General features: G+C 40.7%; 1 protein-coding gene across 3 annotated transcripts; it reads left to right on the top strand.

Annotated features, from left to right (window-relative positions):
* The first annotated feature begins 291 nt into the window (after positions 1–291).
* On the top strand, positions 292–9528 carry pex11b (peroxisomal biogenesis factor 11 beta). Of its 3 annotated transcripts, none has more exons than XR_009651102.1 (5): positions 292–547; positions 1040–1155; positions 1705–1906; positions 1997–2520; positions 9319–9528. XR_009651102.1 is itself a non-coding variant. In XM_060904027.1 (4 exons), the coding sequence occupies exons 1-4, from the start codon at positions 492–494 to the stop codon at positions 2379–2381; spliced, it is 759 nt and encodes a 252-aa protein (XP_060760010.1). In that variant the 5' UTR covers positions 292–491; the 3' UTR covers positions 2382–3797. The 3 variants fall into 3 exon arrangements, 1 of the variants encoding a protein (XP_060760010.1); XR_009651101.1 differs by lacking the exon at positions 9319–9528 and adding an exon at positions 2679–3797; XM_060904027.1 differs by lacking the exon at positions 9319–9528 and having other exon boundaries at positions 1997–3797.
* Positions 9529–10778: the final 1250 nt, after the last annotated feature.

Here is a 10778-nt window from a genome sequence, read left to right as displayed (position 1 = left end):
TCCTCATGTCTCTCATCCTCACGTCCTCCTATCCTCATGTCGCTTATCCTTTCATCCTCACATCTCTTATCCTCACATCCTCACGTCTCTTATCCTTGCATGCTCCTATCCTCATGTCTCTCATCCTCACGTCTTCCTATCCTCATGTCTCTTATCCTTACATGTTTAGTCACGTTTAAATATAATTTTCCATCAAAGATAACGACTTCTGTTTGTAGAAATGAGTCCTAGAAGTTTGCGTTGTGGAATTGTACAGCGCGAGACAAGTTTGTCCCTCTGCGGGAGCCGTAAACCGGAAGTCAGCGTTAATGCGCAACAAAACCGTGTTTTCTATCAGAATAATCAAAAATATTAGCGAATGCACAGGTGAAGTGGGGTTTTAAAGGTATTGTTATCTTTAAAAGTTTATTGTTTGAGTATAAAAGTATAAAATTAGTGCACGGAAGCGCACTTTAGTGAGTTAAGGTGAGTTGAAAGGCGAAGTTGTGTCCATGGAGACGTGGGTGAGATTCAGCGCGCAGAGTCAAGCCAAAGAGCGAGTGTTCAGGTGAGAGAGAGAGAGAGACCTACACTCTTTACACCTCCAACTAATTCAATACATAACAGCGACTAACCCGAGCTCATGCTGTACATGTGAGAATCCCGCATGGATGTAAAGTGCACTATGTAGTGCACATGTTCCTCAGCCCGGGGCCCTCAGCTCTGCTGGGCTAGTGTGAGTTTGGATCAGGTGTGTTAGAGCAACGAACCTGTTCCACACTTTTCACAGGTCTTCCATCTCCAGGACTAGTGTGGAATAGAACATCCCTATGTCTGAAGTGGTTCCCTGTCCCCTACTCCCTGTCCCTTACTCCCTGTCCCCTACTCCCTGTCCACTTCTGTAGTGGTGTCACAATAAGATTCATAAAATGTTGTTCCCTGAATCACATTCTCCCAATCCTACAGAGCTCCAAGATTACTCTCGGCTAACGTTCTCCGTGTGTTTTAAGCTACTGAGTCACTCTGCCCCCTTGTCAGCAGGCTGTGTGTGTGTGTACAGGGCTGCACAGTACGCCTGCACTCTGCTTGGATACACACTGCAGAAAGGAGGAGCTGCAGCTCAACTGTTAACAACCATCAAGCAGCTGGAAGCTCATCTGAGTCTCAGCAGAAAACGTATGTCCTCGTGTCTCTCATACTCGTGTCTCTTATCCTCTCATACTCCTATCCTCACGTCTCTCATCCTCACATACTCATGTCCTCACCAACTCGTATCCTTGCATCTCACATACTTGCATCTCATCTTTATGTCCTCACCAACTCCTGTCCTGTTGTCTCTCATCCTTGCGTCCACATGTCTCACATACTTGCCTCTCATTCTTACGTCCTCACATCTCTTGTCCTCATGTGTCATCTTTGTCTCCATTCAGAATTTTATTCATTACAAATGTACAAATAGTCTGTGTCCAACTGTTTCAGTTAATTAAACACCTGTCAAACTGGTGATGTTAACTAATTAACTAAAATTCAAGTCTATCCATCCATCCATCCATCCATCCATCCATCCATAAACAAATAAATAAATAAATTCTAAACTTTTAAATCAAACGCAGGTGTTGAAATGTTTTTGGACGTGTCCGTGACTTTAATACAAAAAGTGCTGATTACGGAGCCGTTTTTAGCTCAGACTGAGCTGTGTGTGTTTGTGTGTTTCCGTGTGCTCAGTGATGCGGTTAGGGAACTCGGCCGAGGCTCTGGAAGCAGCGAAGCGAGCCGTTCACCTCTCCGACTGCGTCCTGCGCCTCTGCATCACCGTCTCCCATTTAAACAGAGCCATGTACTTCGCCTGCGATAACCTGCTGTGGGCCGGAAAGACGGGGCTGCTGCCTCGCCTCGACCAGAACAAGTGGAGCCAGAGGTCATTCAGGTGGGTGCGCTTCTTCCTCTTTTCTTCTTTATTTCGTTTCTTCTCCCATTTGTTTTATTCTCTTTCTTTCCTGCCCCTCCCTCTCTGTAGGTATTACCTGTTTGCGCTCATCTTGAACCTGACCCGAGACCTTTACGAGATCCACGGTTTGATGGAGCGCGAGCGGCGCAGCACTTCAGCCAAAGCTCATCTCTCGGGTGCCGTAGAGAACGGCGAGTTCCCCTCCGTCCCGTGCTCCTGCGTGTCCGTCCTCACGGCCAGGCTCCAGCAGCAGCTGCGTCTGCTCACCGCCGTCCTGTGCAGCAACCCGCCGCTCCTGCTGGACACGCTGAAGAACCTGTGTGACCTCTTCATCCCGCTGGACAAACTGGGCCTCTATCCTACCGGGCCGGGATTCGTCGGGGCGTGTGGTCTCACCTCGTCCGTCCTGTCCATCCTCACCGTGCTGTACCCCTGGCTCAAACTCAAACCCTAAACCATGTTGTAACGTCACGCCTTGAACCAGCGCTGAGTCTGAACGGAGCAGCTGTCGGAAAATCCCAGACCGGCCAATCAAGACGGAGCGTGCTGATGATGTCACAAGTGTCAGAGGAGAGGAAGAGCAAAAAGAGGAGGTGGTGTGTGTGTGTGTGTGCGCGTGTGTTTTTTTGCTAGATTATGTACTAATGATCATAGTGTCCTCACGTCATACCAGTCAAAAGTTTGTACACCCCTACTCTACTCATTCATAGGTTGATTTTTTTTTTTTTTCCCTGTATTCTCTACACTGTAGAACAAAACTGAAGATCTCAAAACTATGAAATAACATCTGGAACATATCTGCAGTTATGTGGTAAACAAAATATGTTTGATATTTTAGATTCTTCAGCGTCGCCAGTGTTTACCTTGATGACGCTTTACACACTATTGGCATTATCTTAACTAGCTTCATGAGGTAGGTAGTCACCTGGAACGCTTTCCAGTTCTCGTCAAAAGTTAATTAGCGGACGAGTTTCTTCCTCCTTAATGCGTTTGACATCGTCAATCTGTAAATAAATAAACAGCCCTATACTACAGACAACTGTAGTAATCCATACAGTATTATATCAAGAACCGCTCAACGAAGTAAAGCATCGTTACTTTCAGACACGAAGAAGTGTCTTTTAATTAAAAACTAAAGATAAAACCCTGAATTAGAAGGTGTGTCCAAATTTGGTGTGTGTTTTCTCAATGTACGTCCTGTATTAGTGTATATAATCCTACACCACTGCTGAATTCTTGATTCTGATTGGTCAGAAGGTGTTGATTTAATTTTCGTTAATTAACAGCAGGTCATGCCGATACTTTAGTGTTTCTGTAGTAACGGTGCACTCTTGTCGGAGTCGGCCATGCACACAGATTTGAAAACAAACAACGAAACATTTTAGTATTTTTGGACGTCTCGAGTATAACGCAGTAACTTTACGTTTTCCACCACAGTAAAGTCTTCAGGATGGCGACATGTGATATTTGGTAAAGTGATGTGTCATGGGAGGAAGGAATAAACCAGACTTGGGGAGGAATAATCAATTTTATTTTATTTAATTGGAAAGTTGTTGCCGGGTTTTGTCATTATTTCCGCATCATCTATTATCTCTGTATGATAATTACACAACTGAACCCAACACCGAACAGGCCAGACTCTATCAATCGATCGATTGTTTGTGTGGGAAGTCATGGCCTAATGGTTAGAGAAGCAGCTTTGGGACCAAAAGGTCGCCGGTTTGAGTCCCTGGAGCAGCAGGAATGGCTGAAGTGCCCTTGAGCAAGGAACCGAACCCCCACCTGCTCCCCAGGCTGCTCTGGGTATGATGTACAGTGGTGCTTGAAAGTTTGTGAACCCTTTAGAATTTTCTATATTTCTGCATAAGTATGACCGAAAACATCATCAGATTTTCATACAAGTCCTAAAAGTAGACAAAGAGAACCCAGTTAAACAAATGAGACAAAAATATTATACTTGGTCATTTATTTATTGAGGAAAATGATCCAATATTACATATCTGTGAGTGGCAAAAGTATGTGAACCTTTGCTTTCAGTATCTGGTGTGACCCCCTTGTGCAGCAATAACTGCAACTAAACGTTTGCGGTAACTGTTGATCAGTCCTGCACACCGGCTTGGAGGAATTTTAGCCCATTCCTCCGTACAGAACAGCTTCAACTCTGGGATGTTGGTGGGTTTCCTCACATGAACTGCTCGCTTCAGGTCCTTCCACAACATTTCCATTGGATTAAGGTCAGGACTTTGACTTGGCCATTCCAAAACATTAACTTTATTCTTCTTTAACCATTCTTTGGTAGAACGACTTGTGTGCTTAGGGTCGTTGTCTTGCTGCATGACCCACCTTCTCTTGAGATTCAGTTCATGGACAGATGTCCTGACAGTTTCCTTTAGAATTTGCTGATATAATTCAGAATTCATTGTTCCATCAATGATGGCAAGCCGTCCTGGCCCAGATGCAGCAAAACAGGCTCAAACCATGATACTCCCACCACCATGTTTCACAGATGGGATAAGGTTCTTATGCTGGAATGCAGTGTTTCTCTTTCTCCAAACATAACGCTTCTCATTTAAACCAAAAAGTTCTATTTTGGTCTCATCTATCCACAAAACATTTTTCTAGTAGCCTTCTGGCTTGTCCACGTGATCTTTAGCAAACTGCAGACGAGCAGCAATGTTCTTTTTGGAGAGCAGTAGCTTTCTCCTTGCAACCCTGCCATGCACACCATTGTTGCTCAGTGTTCTCCTGATGGTGGACTCATGAACATTAACATTAGCCAATGTGAGAGAGGCCTTCAGTTGCTTAGAAGTTACCCTGGGGTCCTTTGTGACCTCGCCGACTATCACATGCCTTTCTCTTGGAGTGATCTTTGTTGGTCGACCACTCCTGGGGAGGGTAACAATGGTCTTGAATTTCCTCCATTTGTACACAATCTGTCTGACTGTGGATTGGTGGAGTCCAAACTCTTTAGAGATGGTTTTGTAACCTTTTCCAGCCTGATGAGCATCAACAACGCTTTTTCTGAGGTCCTCAGAAATCTCCTTTGTTCGTGCCATGATACACTTCCACAAACATGTGTTGTGAAGATCAGACTTTGATAGATCCCTGTTCTTTAATAAAACAGGGTGCCCACTCACACCTGATTGTCATCCCATTGATTGAAAACACCTGACTCTAATTTCACCTTCAAATTAACTGCTAGTCCTAGAGGTTCACATACTTTTGCCACTCACAGATTTTTAATATTGGATCATTTTCCTCAATAAATAAATGACCAAGTATAATATTTTTGTCTCATTTGTTTAACTGGGTTCTCTTTATCTACTTTTAGGACTTGTGTGAAAATCTGATGATGTTTTAGGTCATATTTATGCAGAAATATAGAAAATTCTAAAGGGTTCACAAACTTTCAAGCACCACTGTACATCACTCTGGATGAGAGCGTCTGCTTAAATGCCTGTAATATAATATTTTTGTTCATGTCTGAGTAAAACAAAAATACACATTCAGTCGTGTTGCAGTGGAAAAAAAATACATAATCATGATTATTGTAAACCAGGATAAAGGTTTGGACAGTGATGCGGAAGAATATCTAACAGTTATTCCACTCAATCGAGTCGTACATGAGCTGATGGCGGCTTTAAGCCGTGTACGATGAGGTTGAGTGGAGTAACTGTTTTATTCTCTCCACATTCACTGGATTTTGAGAAACGTAGCACTTCTATTTTTATTCTTTGCAAATTCGATAAATAAAAACTTTATACAAAACGTCCGACAGAATCATTTCCGCTTAACAAACCGGTGAAGTCACAGGAGCAGTTTGTGAAAAATGCGATAATAGTAATAATAATTCCTGAAAATTTAAAAAAGATACGTCCTTACCATCAAATACTTTAATTACATATTTTGTAGCTTTTTTTTTTTTGCGATTTTCTTCTTTTTTTTGTTTTTTTTTAAGTTGGCAAACCAACTTTAAGGTGCATTATCGCCACCAACTGGGCTGGAGTGTAGAACTGGAGATACTGGGGGGAAAAACAAACAAACAAACAAAAAAACTCCAATATCCTTTTCGCTGTTTCTTTTTCTTTTAAATACTTGATGATAATTTTTCGGATTTTGTTTTCGAGTCGAGTTTTTATTTCGTCCTCAGCTGGTTCAGCAACACGCTCCTCCGCCATTTTGTTTTTCTCTACACTCAGTATATGAGCTGATATTCTAGTAGTAGAGCAGCCAATCAGAGCACGTGATTGCTCATATCCAGTGAATGTGGAGGGAATAATATGTGTTAGCACATGCCTGTTAGGTATCGTGTGTGTGTGTTTCAGGTTTGTCTTCGCTTTTATTCTACCCCAGCTGACATCTTTATTCATCCTTACAACCAATAGTAATAATCCCATATCAATCCCATACAGCTCGTATTCAGGTTGGTATATAATGGTGTTAAAACTCTCACGAGCTCAAGTGTACTAAACGTTTAGTTTAATTTAACGCAGCCACGGCTGAAATATTTTTATTTTCACACGAACAAACTGTAACTCTGAACATTTGCTGTGAACTGGATGATGAGACGATAAAGCACTGAAACTGTACTTTAACCCTGTTTGTGAATGCTTCTCGATGTGTGTTACTGATTCATTCATCAAATTATTAATCAGAACTGACTGCTGAATCCTGAATATTACACGGAGGATTTATTTTATTTTATTGTACTTTAATCGCACCTCGAGACGGAGGTGCGGTATTCGGTTCGGACGATTTATTATTATTTTTTTAAAAAGAGTTTCAGCTAAATAAATTGTTTCCTGATGCATCATCAGTTACTTTCATCCCACCTTCCTTATTTACTTATGTTAAAGAATTTTTAAAGCTGAAGTCAATAATTAAATAAACACATCCTATTCAAGGTCCTGGAGACTTTCTTCACGTTCCAGTGATTCAGTTTTCACCTGATTTTTCTTTTTTTTTTTTTTTTTAATGTTGGGGTTTGTAATTAATTATTCCAGTCCTGTGCTGCCTGGGAGCTGAATTTCAGTTGCATTAAAAATATTGACACCCCTTTATCTTTCCTTATTTAAATGATACATGCTTTGAAAAGTGCCGTTTAAAGAAAAAAAGAGGTGGAGCTGAGCAAAATGAAACAAGCAAACTGACATCTAAACTCAATCAGAATGAATTCTAGGAAAACCTTGAGCACTATACCAGTGCATCTCAAAAAATTAGAATACCATGAAAAAGTTCCTTTTTTTCATAATTTAATTCAAAAAGGTAAACTTTCATATATTCTATATTCATTACGTGTAAAGTGAAATATTTAAAGCCTTTTTTGTTTTAATTTTGATGATTAAGGCTTATAGCTCATGAAAATCAGAAATCCAGTATCTCAAATTATTAGAATATTCCCTAAGATCAATCAAAAAAAGGATTTACAATACAGAAATGTCCAACTTCTGAAAAGTATATTCATTTATACACTCAATACTTGGTTGGGGCTCCTTTACCATGAATTACTGTATCAGTGCGGTGTGGCATGGAGGTGATCAGTCTGTGGCACTGCTGAGGTGTTATTGAAGCCCAGGTTGCTTTGATAGTGGCCTTCAGCGTATCTGTATTTTTGGGTCGGGTGTTTCTCATCTTCCTCTTGACAATACCCCATAGATTCTCTATGGGGTTCAGGTCAGGCAAGTTGGCTGGCCAATCAAACACAGTAATATCATGGTCAGTAAACCATTTGGTAGTAGTTTTGGCACTGTGGGTAGGTGCTAAGTCCTGCTGGAAAAGGAAATCAGCATCTCCAAAAAGCTCGTCAGCAGATGGAAGCATGAAGTGCTCTAAAATCTCCTGGTAGATGGCTGTGTTGACTTTGGACTTGATAAAATACAGTGGACCAACACCAGCAGATGACATGGCACCCCAAATCATCACAGACTGTGGAAACTTCACACTGGGCTTCAAACACCTTGGATTCTGTGCCTTTCCACTCTTCCTCCAGACTCTAGAACCGGGATTTCCAAATTAAATGCAAAATGTACTTTCATCTGAAAAGAGGACTTTGGACCACTGAGCAACAGTCCATTTCTTTCTCTCCTTAGCCCAGATAAGACACTTCTGACATTGTCTCTGGCTCAGGAGTAGCTTGATATTAGGAATGCGAAAGTTGTATCCCCTTTCTTGAAGATGTCTGTTCGTGATGGGTCTTGATACACTGACACCAGCCTCAGTCCACTCCTTGTGAAGCTCTCCCAAGTTCTTGAATCAACTTTTCTTGACAATCCTCTCAAGACTGCGGCCATCCCTGTTGCTTGTGCACCTTTTCCAGCCACCCTTTTCAGCAATGACCTTTTGTGGCTTACCCTCCTTGTGGAGGGCATCAGTGATCATCTTCTGGACAACAGTCAAGTCAGCAGTCTTCCCCATGATTGTGGTTGTGTGAACTGAACTAGACCGAGAGATACACTGTGTTCATACTGTTTTACTCAAACTCGAAATGAAATATTCTAATACATTGAGATGGTTTTTTTTTATGTTTTTGTACTGTATGCCATACTGATTAAAATTAAAATAGAAAAATGCTTGAAACATTTTAGTTTATGTGCAATGAGTCTATAATATATAACTTTCACTTTCTTAAATAACTGATGGAAAATATTGAACTTTTTCACAATATTCTAATTTTTTGAGATGCACTAGTATACTCACCGGCGACTTTATTAGGAACACCCATCCATCCATCCATCCACCTGCTGTGTGATGCGGTTCTCTAATCAGCCGATCTGCGGATGCATAAAATCGCGCAGATACAAATCAAGAGCTTCAGGTAATCAATGTTCACTAACATTCAAACATCAGAAAGGGAAAAAAAATTGTGATCTCACAGTGAAACGTGACTTTCTGTCACTGTGGGTGTTGGTTTGAGCCAGATGAAATACAGGGTCGAGCATTTCAGAAAGTATTTCGCACACAACAGTCTCTAGAGTTTACACTGACAGAATGGTGCGAAAAACAAAAAACATCATTGAGTGAGTGAGCAATGACCGTTCTGTGGATGGAAAGTAAACAAACGCCTTGTTGATAAGAGAGGGCTGAGGAACATGCAGATTGGTTTGAGGTTTTTTGTTTGTTTTTTGCCAGGATGGATATAGTAACTCATATAATCACTCTTTACAACCGTGGTGAGCAGAAAAGCATCTCCACATGCACCAGAGAGAGAACACCACACTGGGTTCCATTCCTGCAGCCAAGAACAGGAATCTTAGAATCAAGAACAAGTTCCTATTAAAGTGGCCGGCGAGTGTAAACTGCTCCTTAAAAATAAACCGCGGTTTGATTTTTTAAATGTTTATTCAGTTGTTATACAGTAAATAAAATCAATTTTTTGTTTTTTTTTTTTAAAGAAATTGTCACTGAAACTCAAACTGGACTTCGTTTCACCTAAAGAGAGCGATGCAGCGGCACTTTAATCCTTCAGTCTCCTCATCCATCCACTCTGCTCAAACACATCAGCTTCCAAAGCTTCAGTGTCCATCAGCACCATCACGCGCATCATCTCACAGCTGGCTGAGCAGTCTGATGTGGATCCATGCACTCGTCTCTCCTTCATCTGTGCTGTATTTCTCATTCATATTCAGCTGAATGTTGCTGGAAAGGAGTCAGAGAGTCTTTAGGAGATAACAGTGAAATTTATTTTCTCCGATGGTGCGAGCAATAACAGTGGCCCCTCTGTGAGGCCAATCCATCAGTCAACTGGAAACTTCTCACAGGAATAATGACCAACCAGCAAACACTCACTCATAACATCCCAATATTTCAATCTGAATCTATTTCTTTTGTTTCAAGGTGAAGCTTTGCTTTAAAGTACAAAGAGTTGTTGATCAGGATGTGCTGAGCTCTGTGCAGTTAGTCAACAGAAGGTTTTAGGTCTTTGAGCAACATCCAGATGGAGTCAGAGGACTGGAACTGGAACACACTGGGAGAGAGATTCCTCTGGAAATGAATCGTGTGTCCACTAGAGGGCGCACGGACACAATTATTGGACGAACAAAACAAACGCCGTCTGAAGTTCCTCATGTTCCAGGTTTATCAGGTAAAACTACTGACAGAGACCCTAAAGCCTGAAAGGGGAGATATATATTAATCTCGTGTGCACAAGATAATTGTCCTGAAAGGTAATTTAAAAAAAAATCTTGTGCCCAAAAGTTAGTGTGCACAACATAATTGTCCTGAAAAGTGATGATTTTTTTTTTATCTCATGTGCACAAGATAGTTGTCCTGAAAGGTGATTTTTAAAAAAAATCTCGTTTGCACAAGATAATGGTCCTGAAATGTGATTAAAAACAAATCTCGTATGCAGAAGATAGTTGTCCTAAAAGGTGATTTTTTTTATCTCGTTTGCACAAGATAATGGTCCTGAAATCTGATTTTTTTAAATCTTGTGTGCACAAGACAGTTGTCCAAAAAGATTATTTTTTTAAATCTCGTTTGCACAAGATAGTTGTCCTGAAATGTGATTTAAAAAAAAAAATCTTGTGTGCACAAGATGGTTGTCCTGAAAGGTGATTATTTTTTTTTATCTCATGTGCACAAGATAGTTGTCCTGAAAGGTGATTTTTTTTAAAAAAATCTCGTTTGCACAAGATAATGGTCCTGAAATGTGATTAAAAAAAATCTCATGCAGAAGATAGTTGTCCTAAAAGGTGATTTTTTAATCTCGTTTGCACAAGATAATGGTCCTGAAATGTGATTTTTTTTTAAATCTTGTGTGCACAAGACAGTTGTCCAAAAAGGTTTTTTTTTATCTCGTTTGCACAAGATAGTTGTCCTGAAATGTGATTAAAAAAAAAAAAAATCTTGTGTG

Source organism: Neoarius graeffei, chromosome 22 (assembly GCF_027579695.1).
Source record: "Neoarius graeffei isolate fNeoGra1 chromosome 22, fNeoGra1.pri, whole genome shotgun sequence".
Lineage (NCBI taxonomy): Eukaryota > Metazoa > Chordata > Actinopteri > Siluriformes > Ariidae > Neoarius > Neoarius graeffei.
Note: the sequence above shows the minus strand (reverse complement) of the source record. Positions and strands in the feature narration are given on the sequence as shown.